Raw genomic sequence first — 25,065 nt, 5'->3', positions numbered from 1 at the left:
CGCTTTTGACGGAACCTGCGCTGTGGATTTAGGTCATGGCTTGTGTTTTAAATTTATGATAAAACTATCATCTTAGATTAATGAAATAAGCAAAAGTTGAGGGTTACTGCTTTGAAGACAATTCGCCCATTCGTTGGTATGATGAAATTAATTTTTATATTGAAGGAAAAATGGAATAAATTAATCGCGTGGGCAAGACTTGAACTTGCGATCTTTCGAGTCTTACCCGAAGCGGTGAATTTTTCCTGTAATGTAATAATTTGTAGTATCGCTCCCAGACGATTTGCTTGATAAAAAATTGCGATGAAATGAAATTAAATCTCTCACCTACTGACCTCAGACATTCTACTGACAAGCTAAGAACCACATAGAAATCCAGAATCAATAATGTACTAGATACTCATTGCCATTTTTAGCTATTTGCAACATGCATAACAATACGGAATATTTATTACTGCAATGTTCTGCCGTTAGAGTGCAGCACTGCACTAGTGCATATCCTAAACCATAGAGTAACTTATACTTACTATGCCTTAAACAGTTTTTGACAAGTTTTCACTATGACATTGATGCCTCAAAGCGATTTGTTCACAGGTGACCTATCGCAAAATGCGAAAACCGAACTTTCGATTTTCGTATTTCTCGGCAGGTAATGTGATTGTGCTAGTGCCGCCCTCTACTCGGAGTTTTGCGTAATATTCCCTATTAACAACCGAAATAGCCATCAAAAACCTCATCCAATTATTTGCTTTGAAATCGAAGCTCTTCTTCTTAGACTGTACACATTTGATAGGCAATGTTACCTTACACAATATCAATTTACGTATTTACATCTACGTCATTTATAATTAGGTATTAATATTGGCTCATTAACCAGATAATACAGATTATTACAGTCCCAGTTTCTGATACTTATCAGTGTAATCGTATTGCTCAGAGGCGGTGCGTAAAGACCTTTCAAAGATGCCTCTATTTGTCCCCAAGTCGCTATTTGTCTAGAAATCGACCCTTCTTTGTTTGCGAACTCTGTGATGGAGTTACTTGAATTAAGGCCGTTCCATCGGTTTGCCGCTGTCACTGTCACATTTCGCAAAAAAGAACGGGAAAGATCATGCGCGCCAAGTGTCAATTTTGATCGAATTTTGTCGATTTTTATTTATTTTAAAAACGTTACTTTACAATATCGAAATTCGAAAGCTATGAAATTATATTTTTTTTGGTTATAGTATTACATAATAAATAACCGAGTAAAGTTGGATTAAAAGTCCGAGTTAGGGGTTACTTTGGGAATTAATTGTATCGAGCGAAGTGTCATAATTCGTGTATCGGAAGCTATGATATTAAAGATAATATAGCCAAGAACTACATATATTTTTTCCAAGTCTACGAATATCAACGCCTCTTAAAAAGCTTGATCATATAAGGAGATTTTTCGCCTTCTGGCTCAAGGAACCGCCTTAAATTAAATGTCATCAAACACTTACTTAAATCGTATTTCACTTTTTAAAATAAATAATATAGCTACATTTTTAACAACAAGACAGACAGAGGCTTGGTTTTAAATTAAACTACGGAACAAAAAGTAGTGTTCCATTAAAAACTTACTGACGGTGGATTCTATGTCACTAAAGAAAATGTAAAAGTACTTAATTCTCTTTTGCTTTGAACCGGATACTACCCAAGTAGCATTTATACGTCATTATGACGTCAGCGACGTCACAATAACGTCATGATAACGTCATTATAAGGTCGCTGACGTCACTGCTACCTGGGTACAAGTGAATCCGACGGATAAAATTCAAACTTCAAGTAATCTTTGCTTTAAAGTATAAATTGTATCTAATCTCTGCATAATGAGTGCATCTCAAAGCATTTATACTATTCTACGTTTAAATTCCCTCTAATTCACTGTAACATGAAGCTTATTTATTTATGAGCGAAGAAGCCAAAAGCTGCCGCTATCAAGTTATGCTGAAACTCAACATGGTGTAAAATGCGAGCTTAAATATTAAGCTTCGTGCGTAGTGATGTGGCGCCAGACATTTGGAAAATGTACATGAGACATTGGTGACTTCTTCTTCCTGTTGTGCCATATCCTCAGCGGATGTCGGAGACCTTCTTACGGAACTTGGTTCTATCCTGTGCCAGTCTAGACAAACTGGCAGTGTCATTAATATTGCACCAGCTTTTAATGTTGTCCATCCAGGTTAGCTTTCTAATTCCTCCTTTGCTAAATAAAATGCTAAATGCTCCTTTTGCCGTCGATTGGTGACTAAATAAGGTAAATAAATTAATGAGTAAATGGCAGGAATATTATCAAAACGGTAGTTTTATTCTGACAAAAGAAACGCAGCCAGTATAGCTGATAAGAAGGCAACATTGGCATTGCTGATAAATAAGTAGGAATACTGGAGCCAAAATTGCTGACAAGAATTTAGTTTTGCATGAGCAGAATTGCTGGCATGACAAAAGGCTGTTCTGCTATCACGTGGGGTGTTTTGCTGATAAGAAGATAAAATTGATCACAAGATGGCAAATTGCTGACAAGACCCAATATTGCCAGCAATAAGATACTCCTGTTGGCAACTTTAGAACATTCAGAAGACTAACATAATATTGTAATCCATTCAGCGCTAATAATGACACGTTGTCGTTTCATTTCCGCAACATACAGGGAAATCTATGTTATCGGCTACGACGTAGCGCTACGACCGTAGCTCGGCGGTAAATTTGTTAAAGGTAAATTCTCTATATATTTACGTAAATTTTAGTGTTTATAAACGTTTTGTTGAGTTCCTTACTTATTTCATATATCGTAGATTCGTTTTGATAATAAATACGTGAAATTATGTAAAAAGTTCATTATCGGCTACTTTAATATTTCGAATGACTTGTTATTTTTTCAATAAATAAAGGGTTAGTGTCTAAGTTAAGTAAAGTACCAGGCGTCGGTAAATATTCTCAACGATAGTACTTACATTTTTTTTTACATTATTAACATCATTATGTAGTAAATGTTGCTCCCTCCTATTAGTTATTACATAAAAATAGATTTAAATAACAAGCACTTTTCTGTATACATTTTTCTGTATGTGTGTTTTGTGTGTCTACTCATCACAAGTATAAAAAGAGGCATTAAATTTTTGTAACCTATTAATTTTTCAACCTTTGTAATGATTGTACGTAATCGAAAAACATTTTTTTTTTCCCGTTCCCGTGAAAATTGTGAAGGGCACAACACTACACGTACGCGGTGATGAACCAGCAAGTTGGCGAAGTTTCGGGTCAGAGCTTTTGTTATATTAACTATTAATATTTAATTAATGAGTGTCCGCCTCCACGGGCAAGTTCAACTGTCCGGACTAACGATGTGCCTCGAGGGCAACTACAAGTTTTACTATTTTATTCGCTGGCCTAGTTTTATCTCTTAGTTATTCAGTTAGGTTGGGGTATATTTTAATAATTAGTTATTAATGTAAATTGTTGTAGTTAGCTTTTGTTAAATATTGAAGGTTTTTGTTAGTTTAGGATTTAAACTAGTGACACTTCATTGAACCTAACTTTAAAAATATAATTATTGAGTAATTGTATTTAATATTCATTTAGTTTTTACTTAGTTGAAACTATTTTAGTAATATTAATTGTATTTTCGTATATAAGCGCTCAGGCGGTGAAACGCTGCGCTGGTACCTAGCGGTATGAGCCTGCGAATTTCAATCGGAAGGTCGCAGGTTCGAACCCCGGCTCGTACCAATGAGTTTTTCGGAACTAATGAGTATAACTCTGAAGAGATATTTTTTGACATTGTGTTTAGTATAACTATCATTACTTTCTGACATTTTATCTCACTGTATTTGACTTTTAATTTTTTATTTTGTTATGATTTGTTTGTTTTTATTTATTTTTTAATTATTTTACTGAATTAATATTTTTTACAATTTGACGATCTTTTTGTGAGTTCATGTTATTTAGATACATTGTGACATTGTTAAATATCATGTTATTCCCAATAAGAAATAAATTAATCTAATCTAATCTATGTATCATTTGATATTTACCAGTCCCTTTTTGGTGAAGGAAAACATCATGAGGAAACAAGACTATGTATAGAACGAAATAAATGTCATATACGAAGGAAAAAATGACCGATGATGATGTCATATATGAATGATGATGAGGAGGATGATGATGATGATAATAGTGTGTCTACTTGAAATAACACAAATTAAAATATTATCATAGAAAGTAATTTAATTTGTTCTGGGCCCTGACGCTCTGAGTCTTTTCAAAGACCTGTCGAAGAGACTCAGAGACGACACAGGAGACCGAAGAGCTGGCAGCTTCCTCGCTCAGCGTATTAGTTTAACAATCCAGCTAGGAAATGCTGCCAGCGTCTTCGGTACTATGCCGCAGGGACCTTTTTTAGATTTAATATAGTTTTTATTTTAGATTTATTTAGTCTTATTTTTAGTTTAGTTTTTAATTATAGTTTTATTATTGTTAAAAATACTATTGTAAAGGTTGATAAATAAATTTTTCACATTTGTTCTTAGAGTAAGACTATGTAAGTCGCATCAGTATGCCCAATACATCGTCTTCCACATCTTTACCTTCATTATCCCGCTTTGTATTCAGCCCATTAAATATCATCATAAATAATAAACACGTACACGGAACGATAATGATTAAACGTGAAATTTCCCAAAAGCAAAAAGTTAAAATGGATGCTTAAATTTTGATTAAAATTTCACGTCGATCCGTCTATATGTTTGAACAAAAGCGACTCAAATTACTTTTGAACATCATTCAGGATTTCGGGATGTAAATTAATTTTTACATGGATAATGCTATACGGAAGTATTTACTGCGTGTATTTTTTAATATAAAAGAGGTAGGTTTTAGTGTTATGAAATGATTCTGAAAGTTTTTTTTTATTTAATCTTAACTTAACCACCAGAGCATAATTCTTTCTTCTCTTCTTCATAGCCTATTTGAGTGTCCCACTGCTGGGCAAAGGCCTCTCCCCTGGTTCTCCATAACTCCCGATTTTATGCTTCCTCCGGCCAGTTGTAAAGGAAGGTGTCACAGTCGTCTGCCATCTTCTCCTGGGCCTACCCCGCCCACGCTTCTTTACCGTCATCCACTTGCTATGTAAGCCCACCTATCCGTATGCATGCGATAGACGTGGCCGGCCCAGTTCATTAATTAAGTTTCGATTTTTTTTAAAGCGGCAATGCATTTCTTACATCGTGGTCACTTGTGATAGTTGTAACGTCGCGTCAGTAAATGCGATGATTTGAGTTAAGGCCTTAATTAATTAGTCTAATTACCTTATGCGATCATATCAAAATTATACGCTGTATAATGGTTGATCTTTGATGTATTTCAGTTTTAAAAGCGACCGTAGGCTCCGAATAAAATGGATTAAAGTATGCAAGTTGATATGGAAATAACAGACTGTAATATTTTATCGCTTTTAATGGATAGTATTTTGTTGTTCAGGTCCATAATCCATAATCCATTAATAACGGCTTAATGGTAACAGACCTAATTATAAAACCGTAGAATTTTTATGTAAATTGGTACTAGTTTAAAAGTATGAATGAAATTGTAAGTAAATAAAAGATAAGATGTCTCTGAAGATATGACATGTCATGATCTCTTTCTGTACTGATTCATACACACACACAAAAAATTCAATAAGATGAAATTTGCAAGCGTACAAGTAGGTACATATATTATTTTATGTAGAGCTTTTTTCGTCGTCACCATTTCCTGTAAGTTCTTAAATTCTTGACAAACTTTAAAAATATTTTTATTATATAATAAGTTGACCTTTTAACTTTTTCCGCTATACGAATGTCCTTATAAATTTTAATAAGCCGAACACATTCGTAACTTTGACAATAGAAAATTGTTCAAGATTTTTAGCAAATTGCCTCTCGCCGAAACTTTTGACTCTTAATGAAGTTGAAAGTGAAATTCGAAGCTGAATTTTATGAGGGTTCAGTATTGATTGGTTTTGATGAATGCTCACGGCCATCTTGGAGTTTTAGTGCTTCGCTAAACGCTTGTGTACTGGTGTAGGTACAGTCGCCATAAGATATCAAGGGAGCGGCCAAGGTGCTCACAAATATAGTTTCATGCAGTTTGAAAAAAAATGGCGACGAAATATAAAATAATTTCTACTTCCTGGTGCTCAATTTGATGCAATTTGAAGGTGTAGGGAGGTGTAAGGAGGTCAAACTCTACACCTTAGTCAAAATATGTAGCTTGGCCGTTTCGTTACTACATGAACTTATTGTATAATAAAAAAATAATGAATAGTGAATACATTTTTCAACCCGTGTGACGGTACGGTATATACTATTCAATAGATCTGGATAAGAAAATTCTGGATTGCATCAAATTGAGCACCAGGAAGTAGAAATTATTTTATATTTCGTCGCCATTTATTGTCAAACGGCATGAAACTGCTAGCTTGAGCAGTAAAACCTCTAAAGAAAACATCGTCGTATTTAGCAAAGAAGTTGCAAACTCCCACCGGTATCGGAAACGAAACGCAATTCCTCACAGCATTCATTAAAGCAGCGCTGCGTTTTGTTCCGTACTTCGTTTTTCTGCGTTTCGTTTTGCTCTGCGTTTTGTTTTGCTTCTTGGCCAGTGGGCGCGGATAACGGCGATCTGCGGTGGCTTAGGTGTGACAGAATCGGGTAAAAGGCTTTATATTTTTTATGACTGCACAATAAAAATTGGCACGCGCACAAGTACACATTTTCGCGACAAGATGTGTCAATTTAATGCTTCAAGGCATTCTCTACCAATCAATCAGGTTACTTTTTTTGTAACAAATCTGGGCAACAACGAAGTTTACGAACTTTCGTATTAACCTAACAGTTGCCCTCTTGACGTACTACTTAATTTTTTTTACTCAATACCTACTCATTTTAATCTTACAGTGAAGTCTAAGAAAAAGCGTTATTCCTTTAAAAGTATTTAATTTTCTGATACTGGCTGATTCACTTAAACACTTATCAAAACCAATTAGTCGATTTTATCTTGTAAATAGTACTAGTCTAGGAGCCACTTTATAAAACTTGACTTAATTTTAATAAAATGTGACTTAAGTAGATACATTAAAAATATGACTTATATATTTTTTTTATTGAATTTTACACATGAACTAGAGTTTAAGTGTTTAGAAACCCATTTACCACGTTTTAGTGCTGCTCAGCCACGCTGTTGAACAAACTGAAATCTCTCGAAATGAAAAAATCCCGCCGTAAATATTTTCGTGCTGCGTTTTTCTCTACTGATAGCTGCGCCTAAAAACTAACTACCTACTTCTGCGTTGCGTTTTATTTTATAAAAGGACCTGATTAAATACTGCAGTATGTTTTATTCCCGTTGAAAATTCACCTAACTCCAGACCTCCAGTTAAGCTATGCATGTGAAAAACAATTCTCTTTTGCGCGACTTTTTTTTTTTTTTTTTTTTTTATGAAATAGGAGGCAAACGAGCAGACGGATCACCTGATGGAAAGCGATTACCGCCGCCCATGGACACCCGCAACACCAGAGGGGTTGTAAGTGCGTTGCCGGCCTTTAAGATGGGAATACGCTCTTTTCTTGAAGGTTTGAAGGTCATATCGGTCCGGAAATACCGCAGGCGACAGTTCATTCCACAGTTTAGCTGTGCGAGGCAGGAAGTTTCTAGAGAAACGTACAGTTGAGGACTGCCAACCATCTAAGTGGTGAGGATGGTAATGTTTTCGCGTAGGGCGATGGCGAAAAGAAGCTGCAGGGATTAATCCGAACAATTCCTCGGAGCACTCCCCGTTATACACGCGATAGAAAATGCAGAGCGAGGCCACATCTCTACGCAGCGCCAAGGAGTCAAGCCGTTCCGAAGTACGCCGGCAGTCGACAATTCGAGTCGCTCTTCGCTGGATGCGGTCCAGAGGGAGAAGCTGGTATTGGGGTGCCCCTGCCCATAGATGAGAACAGTATTCCATGTGTGGGCGAACCTGCGCTTTATACAGCTCTGCCGTGTCAGACGTATCTCTGCTATCTTTAGATAGCAGAGATACGCCTAACCAGTGCAAAATGAAACTAGACACTATGCTTTATATAATACTTAAACAAAATTTCAAAAAATGTCTTTAGTTACTGAGATATTTCATGTTTTAAGATAGACGTTTTCGAATTTTTGGACATTGAGTTATGCGTATCTCTTCTAACTCAAGTTAGAATAATTATGCGTAACTCTTCGCAGTTTTTTTACGGCAAACTGGATATCTACTATCTCGAGTTATCATAGTTTCGCGTAACCACGCGCAGGTAGTACGGCGATAGGCGGCTCGCGGTGAGGCGGGGGGCGGGGCGCGGAGGGAGCGGCTCGTCGCTCCTTGCCATGTGTATTTGTTTATTTGTGTCGTTTTCAAACAAAAGGTACCACATTGTCGCTTATCATAAGGACATTCTGACAGGTTTTTCGTATAAAGATACAAGCAATTTTCGTCCTTATGGTAAGCGACAATGTGGTATCTTTTGATTGAAAACGTCATATTTACATTTCATTACGTACGTAATATTGACCCGGTTAAGTTAGCGTTCCGGTGTTTTTTTTATGTTGATTGTTCAAAATACCTTGTTACGAATGTGTAGTGATAGAAATGTGGTAGAAAACAAAGGTTGTGCGACTAATTATCTTAGCTAATCTCACTTTGTAATCATCGCTGAAAACCTGCTGAAGGGGTAATTTCCCCAAGAGCCGGGTCCGAGTCCGGACGGCCGCTGGCGAGGTTGCGGAAGAGTACTTCGGCGTTCCTGGGACCTCGCCGTATAGCAGTGAGGCGGCAACAGAGGGGGTTTAGTGGGTAAACCATGGGTCCCATTAGCCTGTATGGGAGTCCCACATAACCATCCCAGGCCCGTCCCTGCGCCTGGGTGGTATGCGTAACGCATTCCCCCTCTATAAAAAAAAAAAAAAAAGGTACTACCAGGGTTCAGCATCAGCTTTATCTTGGGTACTGCTCTCCCAAGTGCTCATTAAGACGTGTTGGATGACCAAAACAGCGTGTGCCTATGTTACACCAAACCTGAGTTCCACTAGGTACAGCCGGGGTTCAGCATCAGCTCTATCTTGGGTACTGCTCTCCCAAGTGTTCATCAAGGCGTGTCGGATGACCAAAACAGCGTTTGCCTACGTTGCACCAAACCTAAGTTCCACTATTAGGTACAGCTCTCCCAAGTGCTCATCAAGGCGTGTCGGATGACCAAAACAGCGTTTGCCTACGTTGCACCAAACCTGAGTTCCACTAGGTACTACCAGGGTTCAGCATCAGCTTTATCTTGGGTACTGCTCTCCCAAGTGCTCATTAAGACGTGTTTGATGACCAAAACAGCGTGTGCCTATGTTACACCAAACGTGAGTTCCACTAGGTACAGCCGGGGTTCAGCATCAGCTCTATCTTGGGTACTGCTCTCCCAAGTGCTCATCAAGGCATGTCGGATGACCAAAACAGCGTTTGCCTACGTTGCACCAAACCTAAGTTCCACTATTAGGTACAGCTCTCCCAAGTGCTCATCAAGGCGTGTCGGATGACCAAAACAGCGTTTGCCTACGTTGCACCAAACCTGAGTTCCACTAGGTACTACCAGGGTTCAGCATCAGCTTTATCTTGGGTACTGCTCTCCCAAGTGCTCATTAAGACGTGTTGGATGACCAAAACAGCGTGTGCCTATGTTACACCAAACCTGAGTTCCACTAGGTACAGCCGGGGTTCAGCATCAGCTCTATCTTGGGTACTGCTCTCCCAAGTGCTCATCAAGGCGTGTCGGATGACCAAAACAGCGTTTGCCTACGTTGCACCAAACCTAAGTTCCACTATTAGGTACAGCTCTCCCAAGTGCTCATCAAGGCGTGTCGGATGACCAAAACAGCGTTTGCCTACGTTGCACCAAACCTGAGTTCCACTAGGTACTACCAGGGTTCAGCATCAGCTCTATCTTGGGTACTGCTCTCCCAAGTGCTCATCAAGGCGTGTCGGATGACCAAAACAGCGTTTGCCTACGTTGCACCAAACCTGTTCCACTATTAGGTACAGCTCTCCCAAGTGCTCATCAAGGCGTGTCGGATGACCAAAACAGCGTTTGCCTACGTTGCACCAAACCTGAGTTCCACTATGTACTACCAGGGTTCAGCATCAGCTTTATCTTGGGTACTGCTCTCCCAAGTGCTCATTAAGACGTGTTGGATGACCGAAACAGCGTTTGCCTATGTTACACCAAACCTGAGTTCCAATAGGTACAGCCGGGGTTCAGCATCCGCTCTATCTTGGGTACTGCTCTCCCAAGTGCTCATCAAGGCGTGTCGGATGACCAAAACAGCGTTTGCCTACGTTGCACCAAACCTGAGTTCCACTAGGTACAGCCAGGGTTCAGCATCAGCTCAGATCTATGTATACTAAAACCTTCTCCAAAATATAACAAACATTTTTCTGAATACCGCATCAAACTCGGTTCAGCCAAACGCGAGATAATCTCGGACAAACATACGGGTAAAACGGAGAACCTTTTTTTTAAGGTGGTTAAAATTTTTGGAGTAACTGACCTTCTACTGGGATTAAATATTAAATAAAGTACATACAAACACACACACACACACACACACACACACACACACACACACACACACACACACACACACACACACACACACACACACACACACACACACACACACACACACACACACACACACACACACACACACACACATACATACATACATACATACATACATACATACATACATACATACATGTAATACATGCAAACGCTATTAAACATAAGGCTCTTTCCACCATACGATTGATCTACTTTATAACCAATGATGTAAGGACTGATGGAAATCGGGCTCCTTGTATGTAATGTGAGTTAGCACAATATAAAATGGATTATCTTGTGTAGTCTGGTTACGCGTTTTACTAGGAGCACTAATACAACGAACTCTTACAACTTAAGATAAAAGAACTACGCGTGACCACCTCAATATTCCCCATGCCCTGGTTACACGTTTTACTAGAAGTTGATACAATGTAGTCTTCTAACTTTAGATAAACGAAAACCGCAATAAGCCCGCGAGCCGTGGCCACGCGAAATAGTATGAGCGCTCATACAACGAACTCGTCTAACTTTAAGTTAACATAGTTACGCGCAACCACCAAATGTATGAAACAGTGGTTACGCCAAACTATGTCAATGCGTTTATTTCAAAAACTATGTACTTTTACAAAAAAAAAGTAAAGAAATATTATTCTTCACGTCTATTGAAACACAAAACACATATTAAAAATGACTTAACTCAATAAACTCACGAAATATATGAGTTTATTAGTTTTCACGCTCACCAAAAACTTTAAAGTCGATTTACTCAAAACTATGTTTTTTGAGATAGCAGAGATACGTCTGACACGGCAGAGCTGTAGGCGGTGGGCCGGCGTGAAATACTGTCTCGATCTGTTGAGCACACCGAGCTTTTTTGAGGCTAATTTGGCCTTACCCTCTAAATGGCCGCGGAACTGGACTTCACTCGAAATGTCGACGCCGAGGATTCCGATACTGGCTGCGGCAGTCAGGGGAGTGCTCTCAAAACGAGGTGATACGACAAATTCTAACTTTTTTGCGGTAAACGCGCAAACCTGTGTCTTGGCAGGGTTAAAACGGACTAAGTTTAGTCGACCCCATTCAGAGATTTCTTTTAGGGAAGTCTCAATTTCAGACACAAGTTTGTTCCGGCTCTCGATGACGTTTTCCCGAGAGATATTGGTGCGGCCGGTGTAAGAGGCATCACCCGTACTATCATCAGCATAACAATGAATTCCGCTGATTTGCAGCATGTCATTGATATGCAGAAGGAATAGCGTGGGTGATAGCACACAGCCTTGGGGGACACCAGCATTCACAGACATGGAGTCTGAGCATTCGCCGTCAACTACGACCTTTATGCTTCTGTCTGCTAGAAAGCTACTGACCCATACACATAATCTCTCGGGAAGCCCATAAGATGGTAGCTTCGAAAGAAGTGCTTTGTGCCAGACGCGATCGAAGGCCTTCGCTATATATATTCGCTATATCGCTAGCGACTTGTGAATTGAAGTTATGGATGACAACGACTGACTATTCTACGACTGACAATTGTGCATCAATGATCCGTTAGTGTTTATGTGTCTTAAATAGATTTAAAGAATAGGTTTCAAGTACAAGTATTTAATATCAAAAATAGAAGAAAACTTATGTTAGGCCTAAGACACACTTGTAAGTTTTACTTACGTAAGTAGGGAAAAAGCTATATATTCATTTCCCATTCTGTAGTATAGCTGTGTCACTACTTACGTAAGTAAAACTTGCAAGTGTATCTCAGGCCTTACATCTATGTAAACGGTTGTTATAGCGATTTAGCAAGAAAAGAAACTTTGCTGCACTTATAACATGTTCGTCTAATATCCAGATCTCGCTTTAAAGAAGTCATCGCGCGCATTGTTCGCAGCACGATCACAAATCACAACTGACCGCTACTGACCTTAGGGCCTGGCCACATGTATGCGGTGCGACGTCGCCGACGCAACGCGGCGCGTTTTGCGGTGCCGCCGCCGCAACGCAGAAATCTGCGGCGCCGCTCGCCGCAACGCAAAATCTGGCGTTGCGTCGTGCGACGCCGCGCGCGGTACCGCAAAACGGTGCGCGGCGTCGCCCGCCGCAACGCAAAATTTTGCGGTGCGTCGTGCGTCGCCGCGCGCGGTGTCGCAAAGCGTTGCGCGTCGCCGCGCGCGGTGCCGCCCGCCGCAACGCAAAAATTTGGCGGTGCGACTTGCGGTGCCGCGTCCGTCGTCGCGGCACCGCATGCGGCGCCGCGCTGCATAAGTAGTAAGGAATTCGAATACCAGTGTTTGGCTGTTATTAAGAAGGCGCAGAAATAAGAAGCAATTGAAAAGAAAATTTTGGGTAAACCCATGTCTTCATGTCATGAATGATGATGGATATCATTTCAAAAGAAAATACGAGGCATTGAAGATGACTGAAAATAAATTTCATAACAATTTTCGAATGTCTGTGTCGTGTTTTGAAGAACTTTTAAGCAAAATATCGCCTCTAATAAAGAAGAAACACATATTTAGAAGACCCGTTGGGCCTCTGGAGGTGTTGGGAATAACAATAAGGTAAGAAATCTAAGGTCTATTTTGGTCGGTCGTTTTCCTTTTCCGAGAACAAGGCTGGTACCGAGATCTGCTTGTAGTTTCATTTGTCTGGCCATCTTCGTCACTTTCTTGGTCCTCGACTATGCTCGAGTCAGTTAAATTTGCAGCATTTTTTTTTTAAAACATTAGTTGCTTGTAGAAATGGTATTTTTTTACTCTTGTCACACCAGCGCCCGATTTATATAAGCTTTCAAGCCTTTTTGAGTATCTTGTAAAATTATCTTTGAGGTTTTTCCACTTTTTTATCACCTCGTTTCCTAAAAAATAAAGTTCATTTAAAACATTTTACATTGTCAAAAAAAAACATCTCTTATTCAGATTATTAGTGACTGTTTGCAAATTTTCGACCTTTGCATTAAATTACACATGTAGAGATAGACCAAGAAAAGTCTGCAACGATTTTGATAGCACACGCAGTGCGAGTGTTATTTTAAACGTCAAACTTCTATGAAAATATGTCGTATAAATAACACTTGCACTGCGTAGGTATGCTATCAAAATCGTTGCAGACTTTTCTTGATCTAACTCTACTTATAATATGTAATAGGAAATTTTATTAGTCAAACTGGAAATTGTTGCATACAACGTTCATTAACTTTGTTTTTGTTTCTTGAGTGACTCAAACCATCTCAACGGTATCTGTCACTCAAATGGCATTTTAATATTTACATTAATACGTGACCGCGAGATTGTCTGATAAAGTTTTATATTAATTGTCCGACTATTTGTTTCCTACTTATGTCATTTAAACTTTAATACACATTTGGGTATCTATTAAATAATAATAATAATAATAAATCAATTCAACGTCAGACGCGTTTTTTACTAAATTTTCCTTTTCTTTTTGATCAAATATGTTTTTACTGGCTTTTTCTACATTTTCCTTGTACTTTCTTGTGGAAAAGTTACCTCTTCACATTAATGCGACACTCGCAAAGGATACGTGACCGCAAAAATGTAACTACATATGTACAAAACTAGCCGACAAACAATGGTCGAATTATAAAGAAAAGAAAATGATCACAAGGAGTAAAACGCGTCCACAAGCGTCTACCACAACCAACGCACGCCCACCACCCTCGCCCGCCTCGTCCGTCTCCTCGCAATTGTCGTCGGGCGATGAATTCGCCACCGCGCCCGACACCAGCGAGTCGAGTGACGAGAGCGGGCCGCCGCCGCCGCCGCCGCCACGACCACCTGCGCGACGAGGGCGGCCACCGCTGCCGGCACGCTTGGGGCCTGCGGGACATCCTGCCCCGCCCACGGCTCCCGCTGCCGGTGGTGTAGTGCGTCGCATGAGATGGACTCAATCCATGAATGAGAACGTCATGCGCGCCTACTATGGGGTTACAGAGGGGGGAACCCGGCTGTCCGCGTATCGTTCAAGGATGCTGCCTCTGTTTCAGGCACTTGAACCTACCATCACCGTATCGGAGCAGCGACTATCGGACCAGGTGCGCGTCATTCAACGGTTAAAGCGGTTGGATGACGCGACACTTGATCAGCTTCGCCAGGAGGCTCTCTCTGCTCGCGCGGACTCCACCTCGGTACGAGATCTGCCCGCCACGTCGCCGGATCCGGTGCCCGCACCCGACCTGGCACCGGGGGCGCCGCGGGTTGATTTTAGTACCGACGAGGGGGATTTTGTGAGTCAGAGCGTGAGTACATCTGCCAATGAGCAACTGAGGAGGACTTTGGAAGAGGCGATTACGCAGTATCGCGCCACAACCAACTCTAGGCCACGATTACCACGTCTGCCTATAAATAGACGCAATCTAGCGCTAGTGGGAGCCCTAAACGCTTTACTAGAGCCACATTTACGGACTAGTAAAGATTTAGATGATACGCACTCGATCATGTACTGCGGAGCCATCGCGGCGTGCCGTGTTGCTCGAGTCAAGTTTCCGGACGCTGAACGTGCACCTAGGACCGCCGGAGGTGTCCCTGCATGGCAAGCGCGGATCGAGCGACGTATCAGCTCGTTTAGGACTCTCATTGCAAAGCTGATCTGTTTTAGGGGGGGCAACAACCGCCCCCGAGTAATGCGCTTTGTGAACCAGGCGTTCGCGGGGACGGATGTCAGGCCCCGCGACTACATGGCCAATGTCACAGAGCGCATCGACTTTCTAAAGCAGAAAGTCTATGCATGGGCAAACCGTATTCGCCGCTACAGAAAGCGTGTGGATCGATTCCAGCAGAATCGTCTTTTTCAAAGTGACCAAAGGAAGGTGTACCGAAGGTGGGAGGAAGCCGACTCTCGTGTGTCCGACGTGCGGCTACCGGATGCTACTGCCATGACTGATTTCTGGCGTAGCATCTGGTCAGTGCCTGTAGAACACACGGAGGGCGGTTGGATAGACGTTGTCGAACGTGAGAGCGAGAACATCGAACCTATGGGGGCTATCACCATCAGCCCCGATGACGTAAGTTGTGCCATCCGTACGACCCAGAACTGGAAAAGTCCTGGACCTGACGGATTGCACAACTTCTGGCTAAAATGGTTTCGATGCTCGCACGCACGGTTGGCAACGCAGTTCCAACAAGCCCTAGAGCTCGGTTCCCTCCCACCTTCCCTAACAACTGGTGTAACCTTCCTGCTCCACAAGTCCGGTAGTACCACGGAAGCAAAGAACTACAGACCCATCACGTGCTTGCCTACACTTTACAAGCTCCTTACATCCATTTTGAGAGCAAAAATTAACGCGCACATTGTCGCTAACAACATTTTGGCCTCCGCTCAAAATGGATGTAGGGTTGGGTCCCGTGGTACTAAAGAGCTCCTCCTCATAGACATGACCATATGCCAGCAAGTTCGGCGGAACAGGGGGGCCCTCTCGGCCGCCTGGATTGACTATAAGAAGGCCTATGATTCGGTGCCTCACTCATGGCTGAGAAGGGTATTGGAGCTGTATAAACTTGATGCAGCTTTAATATCCTTCCTAAGTGCGTGTATGAGGCAGTGGACCACAGTCCTTCGTCAACCAGGAGGTGGGGATGACCGCCCTGGCCCGCAGGACTTTATAAGGATCGAGCGAGGAATATTTCAGGGTGACAGTCTGAGTCCCCTGTGGTTCTGCCTAGCTCTGAATCCCCTCAGCACCCTGCTGAAGGATTCAGGGTTAGGTTGCCAGCTTCGGAGAGAGGGTGAAGTCATTTCTCACCTTCTGTACATGGATGACCTCAAGCTATTTGCGCCAAATAACCAAGACTTGATGGTGCTATTGAAAACCACAGAAGTTTTCAGTACCGCCATCAGAATGGAGTTTGGTGTCGATAAGTGTGCGGTTATGCATGTACAGCTGGGGGAGGTTGTAAATTCAACAAATTTACAACTTTCTGAGACAATGTCTTTCAGATCTATCTCTGAATCAGAAACCTATAAATACCTTGGTATGTCATAGTCGTTGGGTATTGAGGGCGAGGGTATTAGACGGTCGGTGAAGGAGCGCTTTTTCAGTCGGCTCACAAAAGTCCTTAACAGTCTTTTGTCAGGAGGCAATAAAGTGCGCGCCTTCAACGCCTGGGTAATGCCCATACTCATATACTCCTTTGGCATACTAAGGTGGACTCAGACTGAGCTGGACGCCCTGGATCGGAGGGTCCGTCTACTACTCACCACACACCGTATGCTACACCCACGCTCGTCAGTTATGAGATTGTACATCTCACGGAAGTGTGGAGGTCGAGGCTTCCTTAACGCCAAAGATCTCCACAACCGCGAGGTGTGCAATCTCAGGAATTATTTCCTTAACAACGAGTGTGAGATGCATCGTGATGTGGTGGCAGTGGACAGGAACTTCACGCCGCTCTCCTTGGCAAACGAGAACTGGCACAAACCTGTGGTACAAAGTGCTGTGGGCCGCAAGGCGGTATGGGAGAGTAAGGTGCTACATGGGCGGTTCTACAAGGCCCTCACGGGACCCGATGTAGACCTGCTCGCGTCGGTGAACTGGTTACGATTCGGGGACCTCTTCGGAGAAACCGAGGGTTTTGCCTGTGCAATTGCGGACGAAGTTATGATGACGAACAACTATCGGAGATATATCCTGAAGGACGGCACGGTCGACATTTGTCGGGCATGCCGCCGTCCCGGAGAGTCACTCAGGCATATCATTTCCGGTTGTTCTCATCTTGCTAACGGCGAGTACTTGCACAGACATAATCTCGTAGCCAGGATTATTCACCAGCAGCTTGCTCTTCTATACGGCCTTGTGGACTGCGAAGTACCGTACTACAAGTATTTACCTGTGCCAGTTCTCGAGAATGGTCGTGCCACGCTCTATTGGGATCGATCTATCATCACTGACAGGACTATTGTAGCCAATAAGCCTGACATTGTGATAATAGATCGATCGCAGCGCCGGGCCGTGCTCGTCGACATCACCATCCCCCATGATGAGAATCTCGTGAAAGCCGAGAAGGACAAGTCCAGTAAGTACCTAGACTTGGCTCACGAGATAACCGCCATGTGGGATGTTGATTCGACGATCATTGTCCCGATAGTCGTTTCAGCGAACGGTCTCATAGCGAAGAGTCTCGACCAACACCTTGAGAGACTCTCGCTAGGTGGTTGGATCAAGGGTCAGATGCAGAAGGCGGTGATCTTGGACACGGCGCGGATAGTCCGCCGGTTCCTCTCTCTGCGGCCCTGACCACCGGCAGCTTGGGCCCTGCCCCGCTGCTGGCGGCACCCTAGGTTAGGTTTTTTATAATTTGTTTATATGTATTTTGTATTGTTTTGTAAGTGTTTTTATATTTTACTTTTATATGCATATTATAAAAAACCTAGCATAAGAAAAAGAATAAATAAAGAGAATAATAATAATAATAATAAATTCATTTATTTCAGATACATGATCCATAATTACAACTATTTACACAAACAACAATCATCAATAAAATTAGAAAAAAAAAGAAAACATTAAAATTCAAATCAATAAAAACTAAAATTAACACTAATATCATAAAACTAACGATTCAGTTAGACGCCCTGTGCAGCTTATCCCAGTGAAGCTGGAAAGGGCCGTCTAGGCGCTCTGCCACCGTCTGAAGGAGGCTATTCGGGCTGCCGCGCAGGCGCCTCACCAAGGACGCAACGCGCTTGCGCATTATAGCATGAAAGCCATCTGTTAAAACCATTAAAACCAACCATATAATTAATAACAAACTTACAATAAAATAATATACATATATACATTTACTGCATGGTTGTTGTCACTTTGTATGGCTGCGTAACTATTAACTTGTATATGCAATAATATGCATACATATATATGTAACCTATGAAATACTTATTTTCAGGTTTTTGGCGACTGGGAACACATTCAGAGATATGGAATTTACAGAATATCGTGGAAGAAGTACAATTGGAAAAATAGTTAGAGAAGTCTGTCAAGCTATATGGAAAAGCCTTCTAGGTAAAGGTATACCTAGTATAACAAAAAATCTACTAGAACAAATCGCGGACGAGTTTTTTAAAAACACTAACTTCCCCAATTGTATTGGGGCCCTGGATGGTAAACACATTCGAATTTGTAGTCCCGATCACAGTGGCTCTCTTTTTTTCAACTATAAAGGCTACAACTCTATAGTCTTGATGGCGCTTGTTGATTCCAATTACAGATTTGTATATATGGATATAGGAGCTTACGGCAAGGAATGCGATTCAACGGTTTGTCACAATACAAAACTGAATGAATTATTACAACAAGGCCAGCTTCCCGTACCAGCACCAAAGCCGTTACCTGGTTCTCAGACGTCAATTCCCCATGTATTTGTAGCAGACGAAGGCTTACCTTTAACGAATAACATAATGCGTCCATATCCAGGAAAACACTTGACTATACAACAAAGAGTTTTTAATTATCGCTTGAGTCGCGCAAGAAGATACGTTGAATGTACTTTCGGTATTTTAGCTAATAAGTGGCGCATTTTTCACCGACCATTGAATGTCCAATATAACTTTGCAACAGATATCATAAAGGCATGTGGTGTTATTCACAATTTTGTTATTAGTAGAGATGGAATTAAACCATCTGAAGAACTATTGATTCACGACGGTTTTTCAGATTTACATCATTCAACAAATTATATATCCTCGACAAACCCAGTTAACATAAGAAATGAATTCTGTAAATACTTTTCTAGTGATGTGGGAGCCCTTACTTGGCAATTAAGTAAAATATAATTTAATATTAGTATAGGTTTTATTTCCGTTCGCATGTACAAAACTATTAGCTTAGTATACTTGTATTGTATTATCCTTTTAACACATAAACATATTTGTAAGATGCATGCTACTTGACAACAACTATATAAGAAATAGGTAGTCATATGTTTTAAATAATTTATTAATATTTCTTATCCGTATGCATAAATAAATGTGATGCATACAGGCAAACAATACCACGTTGCAACACTGTCAGTTTTTAAAGACTATTTCACTACCTTATAATACATATACTATATCTTGATGGCAGGGCTATAACCGCGAACACTCTAATAACGCCTCAATTGGAGTAAAAGAGAAAGATTCCCGAATTTTGCGAATTTCGGTGTTTGCGGTAGGCCCTCCTGCGTAGTGTCGTATTAACAACTGGCATTACTGGCAACAAGTTATTTTTCGCTTGAAAACGGCACATACTTAGGTAAGTAGGTATAATATTAATTAGTAATAAACAAACTTCTCACATCTTACTCATTTTATGTATTTATAGGTTAAAACAAGACTCATCTTACCAAGATGGTTACCCAAGACCCCACTCGTCAGCATATGATTCTGGTTACCAAAGAACCCAACAAACATTTAATAATTATCCACCAACAGTCCCATCATCATCAGGTCCTAATTATTTACAAACACCTGTCGAACCAGTGACCAACGAAAGCGACAATCAATCAAACAAGACAAATGAATCTGAATTTGACTTTTCATAATAAAAAAAAGGCAGCACATATACATACATTATAATACTAATAAAGTAGGTACGTACTTTGACTAAAATTTGATTTTATTAAAACTTAGTTGTTTATATAAAAATGGTGATTTTTTTGTAGTAGTAAAATAATATAATATAACCACCCCCACAACCTGATTGTCATTGTCTTAAGAGGCGTGTAAATTATTTTTGGATGTTGACTTGTAAAGATGTTTGTGGACTCGACTGTACCTATATGAAACCTGTAATTTTTTTCTAATATGAAAGTTGGTGAATTAGTAAGTAATTATTATAGCCATATTTATATAAACGATTGTTGATTTTTTATAAGATATATACCTATATAATATTATTATTTTTCGAATGTTTACTTGTAAAAATGTTTGTGAACTCGACTGTACCTATATGAAAACATTGAACACTGTTGATTTTTTTCTAAGATACCTATATTAAGCCTGTATGAAAGTTGGTGAATTAGCAAGTATTCATTATAGCCATATTTATATAAGCGATAGTTGATTTATATAATATACATATATTCAAATTGTAATTACAGATTTGCAAAATTATTAAAATATACTCAAGAGCAAAGGGGTCGGCCGCTAATCCATACAAACGTACTCCCCATTTTCCTCTCTAGATATTAACATTATGGAATTTTTTTTTTCATAATTTGATGTATATATATTAACCATAGGGGCATAGCTATACAACAAATTGTGTCAAAATATTTTCAACAATGTTAATAACCAGAGAGGAAAATCAGGACTACACGTTTGTATGAAACGGCGATTTCGCGCGGGTCCTCCACTTTCGTATTAAGTATTTAAAAAAAGAAAAAAATATTATTTTGTAAAATGGTGGCGGTATTAATTTTAGAATTTTAGAACACGACCTGATTGTCATTATCTCTAAAGGCGTGTAAATTATTTTTGGAATGTTGACTTGTAAGTAAAGCTGTTTGTGATTGTTGTTGATTTTTTCTAAGATATATTAAGCCTGTATGACAGTTGGTGAATTAGTGAGTAATCATTAGAACCATATTTATAGATAAACGATTGTTGATTTTTAAAAATATGTACCTATCTATAGTATACTATTATTTATGGAACGTTGACTTAATTGTGATTACAAATTTGTATAATTATTTAATTATACTTAAGCTTTTGTAAAATGGTGGTGGTATTATTTTTAGAATTATAAACTACATAGTTGTGATTTTCTGTACCTAACGATTACAGTTATAATTATATAGTGGAACCTCGATAGCACGAATCTCATGGAAAATGCCAAAAAATACGTGCTAACAAAGAGGATTCCTCTTGTAGAGGACACCGACTTAGAGAGGTTCTTGTGGGTTTTTGTTCGTTTTAAAGAGGTTTCGAGTTACAGAGGTAAAACGCACGAAAAATTATTAGTGTTAAAGAGGCGTAATTGTAGAAACGGAAAAAGTACAATCTTTATATCTTTTTCGAGTTATAGTCGTGAATAGTTGGTTACTTCGTCTTGTGAGGTTAAATATTTCTAGTTATGGAGGTTTTGGACTATGAAGGAAAGGGAATGGCATTGGCATTTTATTTCGCGTTAACGAGGAATTCGCCTTATCGTTGTTCCACTGTAATTTCATGGAAGTTTTTGATTTTCGTAAAACAATTATACAAAAAAATTTATTAAAAAAAGTTAATTATAGTCATGTTAGCAGGTACATAAAAAATGATAATTTAAAAATAAAAGTTGTCGATTTAGTTAGCCACAAGTATAAACATATTTTATATACCTAACAAAGGCAATCCTATATCATGTTGATTTTGCAAAAAGACATATACCTACATGTTTTTTTTATATTTACCTATTTATAATTACCTAATAATTATGGTCTAAAGAATAAAAATAATTTACATACAAAATTAGTTATGATTTCTTACCTTATTGTTATTCCCAACATCTCCAGAGGCCCGACGGGTCTTTATTAGAGGCGATATTTTGCTTAAAAGTTCTTCAAAACACGACACATACAGTCGAAAATTGTTATGAAATTTATTTTCAGTCATCTTCAATGCCTCGTATTTTCTTTTGAAATGATATCCATCATCATTCATGACATGAAGACATGGGTTTACCCAAAATTTTCTTTTCAATTGCTTCTTATTTCTGCGCCTTCTTAATAACAGCCAAACACTGGTAGTCGAATTCTTTACTACTTATGCAGCGCGGCGCCGCATGCGGTGCCGCGACGACGGACGCGGCACCGCAAGTCGCACCGCCTAATTTTTGCGTTGCGGCGGGCGGCACCGCGCGCGGCGACGCGCAACGCTTTGCGACACCGCGCGCGGCGACGCACGACGCACCGCAAGATTTTGCGTTGCGGCGGGCGGCGCCGCGCACCGTTTTGCGGTACCGCGCGCGGCGTCGCACGACGCACCGCCAGATTTTGCGTTGCGGCGAGCGGCGCCGCAGATTTCTGCGTTGCGGCGGCGGCACCGCAAAACGCGCCGCGTTGCGTCGGCGACGTCGCACCGCGTACATGTGGCCAGGCCCTATGCTCGTCCATAGGGCGCTCTTGAATACTCGAGCGATAGAGGAGGATAAAGAAAATACGATTTTCGTTTTTTTAAGTGATGTTTAGCGCAGGGTAGGCCTCGTCAACTGTAGCCCGCTTTTATGACGTCATATGCCCGTATTTACTCTTTAGAAGAAAGAAAATACATTTATTTGACGCCACAACATAGTACATAAAAAAGAAAAGCATGCAGACAAAAAAAACATTTGGACGCCAAAAAGGATCCCAACTCCGCATAGTGCCGCGGCAAACCGTGGCGCTGGTTTTCTGTGGGGACCTTTACACCACGAAACGGTCACAACTGATCGCTATGCTATCGCTTGTCTAATGCTTGTGCAGTATCTGACCACTACTGACCATATGTTCGTCCAGTATCTAAGTGATGTTTGGCGCAGGGTAAGCCTCGTCAACTGTGCAGCTCGCTTTTATGACGACACCGCGCCAATATTTACTAGCTAAACAACGTCACGGTCACAACTGACCGCAACTCACCCTATGTCCGTCCAGTATCTGACGGCTATTGACCTTACACTCGTCCAGTATCTGACCGCTACTAACCTTATGCTCGTCCAGTATCCAAGTGATGTTTGGCGCAGGGTAAGCCTCGTCCACTGTGCAGCTCGCTTTAATGACGTCACCGCGCGCGTAGTTACCGCGGGACACCGTGATCCGCGGCGCGCGGAATGGTGGGTCTGCAATTGTAACATTTTGTTTAAATAAATAAATAAATAATATAGTTTGTCAAAGGACTGTCTCATTTCAAACATAGACAGAGAGAATCATACTATCTTTGTCTTACACTAGTACTAGCACCCAAAAGAAGAGGATGAGTATAGTTTATTTTGTTCTTATTTACAGACCAACTATAAATATACAATAATTGTGACACTGTTCGATTATATTAGTTGTATACTTACCTACGACAGTTAATGGTGCTGAACGAATGTCCGTATGGAACAGTGGGGCATCAGCTGAAACTTCGCACTGATAGTCCCCGCTTAGCCGCCTGTTGAGGTTGACTATGCGGACTTGGTGCTCGTCTGACTGCGTGAGCTGCAAACATGGATAAATACAATGGGTAATATATCAACTGCAATCATATTAAAATTTATCATTTGACTTGTATCAATGCAAAAACTGTCATATGTATTGCCGCTACGCTTTCCCTTCCTCCTTATTAAGGTTTGACCGGTTTAGACGGGTTTAGGCGGGTGTTTAAATTCTGGAATTCTGGGATTCGCATCTCTGTAGGTGCGCGGCACGTAGCGGTAGAACTCTGTCTCCGCGCGGTACCAGCGGATGCTGTACAGCGCTGCGCCCTCCAAGTCATACAGCTTCAGCCGGAGAAACGGAGATCGACAGCGATGAGTGTGGCAAATGACAAGCAATACTCACATCGACAGATGCCCCTGGGAGAGGGAACACCATAGTGGGCGGCAGCTCGCGTGGCACGTAGCGGTAGAACTCTGTCTCCGCGCGGTACCAGCGGATGCTGTACAGCGCTGCGCCCTCTAAGTCGTACGAGCATCGTAAGACGGCCGCTTGGCCTTCACCGGAGAGAACAGCGCGAGGGACTGAGATGGAGAGGTTGCGGAGCGACCATACTCCTCCTGAAACAATAAAATATCCATCTTAATGAACTCATTAATTTTACTACCTGTCTGGACTAGTCGGCAGTGACCCTGCCTATGAAACCGATAGATCTGAGTTCAAATCCCGGTTAGGGCATTTATTTGTGTAATAAGCACGGACATTAAATTTGTTCCTAAGTATTTATGAATTATATACAGGATGGCTAAAAAATAAGTGCATTCCAGTTGCCAGGGAGTTTCTGTGATTATACTGAGCAACTTTTACCATGGGACCAACCCCGAAATCGCGAAAGAAAATTTGGATGTTTCATACATTTTGGCTGGTCCATTTTCTATGGGAGGGTAAAAATTTTTTTCGCGTTTTCGTGGTTACTCCCATAGTAAAAGTTGTCTAGTATATGCTCAAAACCTCCCTGGCAACGGGAATGGACCTATTTTTTAGCCACCCTGTATAACGAACTGAAAAGACAAACTATCAAACAAAAAAAAATATCGCTTTTCTCCAACAGTTGAAATGGTCCTTACGGACCCAAACTCAGTGAATTGATCCATTATCATTTTTTTTCCCAGATTAACTAATTTAATAAAAAAAATATGTACATTTTTTTCTGCTACATTAATCAGATCAAAAAAACGCGATTCATACTTAGCCAAGCTTTTGAAATTAAAATCAGGATTATACTTTTACCTATTTATGATTGAATGGTTTCCGAT

General features: G+C 40.7%; 2 protein-coding genes and 1 long non-coding RNA gene across 3 annotated transcripts in view; 2 read left to right on the top strand and 1 right to left on the bottom strand.

Annotated features, from left to right (window-relative positions):
* LOC134751464 (uncharacterized) overlaps window positions 1–25,065 on the top strand; it is a 401,504-nt gene that overhangs the window by 9,157 nt on the left and 367,282 nt on the right. The window lies entirely within an intron of this gene.
* LOC134751431 (uncharacterized) overlaps window positions 1–25,065 on the bottom strand; it is a 357,891-nt gene that overhangs the window by 1,960 nt on the left and 330,866 nt on the right. The window contains exons 2-4 of the mRNA XM_063686839.1: window positions 24,155–24,369; window positions 23,677–23,812; window positions 23,318–23,451 (exon numbers count right to left, since the gene is read on the bottom strand). Of these exons, the coding sequence (XP_063542909.1) occupies window positions 23,318–23,451; window positions 23,677–23,812; window positions 24,155–24,369 (485 nt within the window). The remainder of the gene's footprint in view (window positions 1–23,317; window positions 23,452–23,676; window positions 23,813–24,154; window positions 24,370–25,065) is intronic.
* LOC134751587 (uncharacterized) lies at window positions 18,594–19,448 on the top strand. Its single transcript, XM_063687062.1, has 2 exons — window positions 18,594–18,777; window positions 19,042–19,448. Exons 1-2 carry the CDS (start codon window positions 18,594–18,596, stop codon window positions 19,446–19,448), a joined length of 591 nt encoding a protein of 196 aa, XP_063543132.1.

The sequence above is a fragment of the Cydia strobilella genome, chromosome 22, assembly GCF_947568885.1.
Source record: "Cydia strobilella chromosome 22, ilCydStro3.1, whole genome shotgun sequence".
Classification (NCBI taxonomy): Eukaryota; Metazoa; Arthropoda; class Insecta; order Lepidoptera; family Tortricidae; genus Cydia; species Cydia strobilella.
The sequence above is the reverse complement of the archived record's forward strand: the minus strand, read 5'-3'. Positions and strand labels throughout refer to the sequence as shown.

Excerpts from the sequence above, each read along its gene's own strand:
- LOC134751587 (XM_063687062.1), top strand. The coding sequence starts at position 18,594 with ATGGAATTTACAGAATATCGTGGAAGAAGTACAATTGGAAAAATAGTT. Across the intron at positions 18,778-19,041 it reads TTGTATTGGGGCCCTGGATG|CAGACGAAGGCTTACCTTTA; the intron begins GTAAACACATTC and ends ATGTATTTGTAG.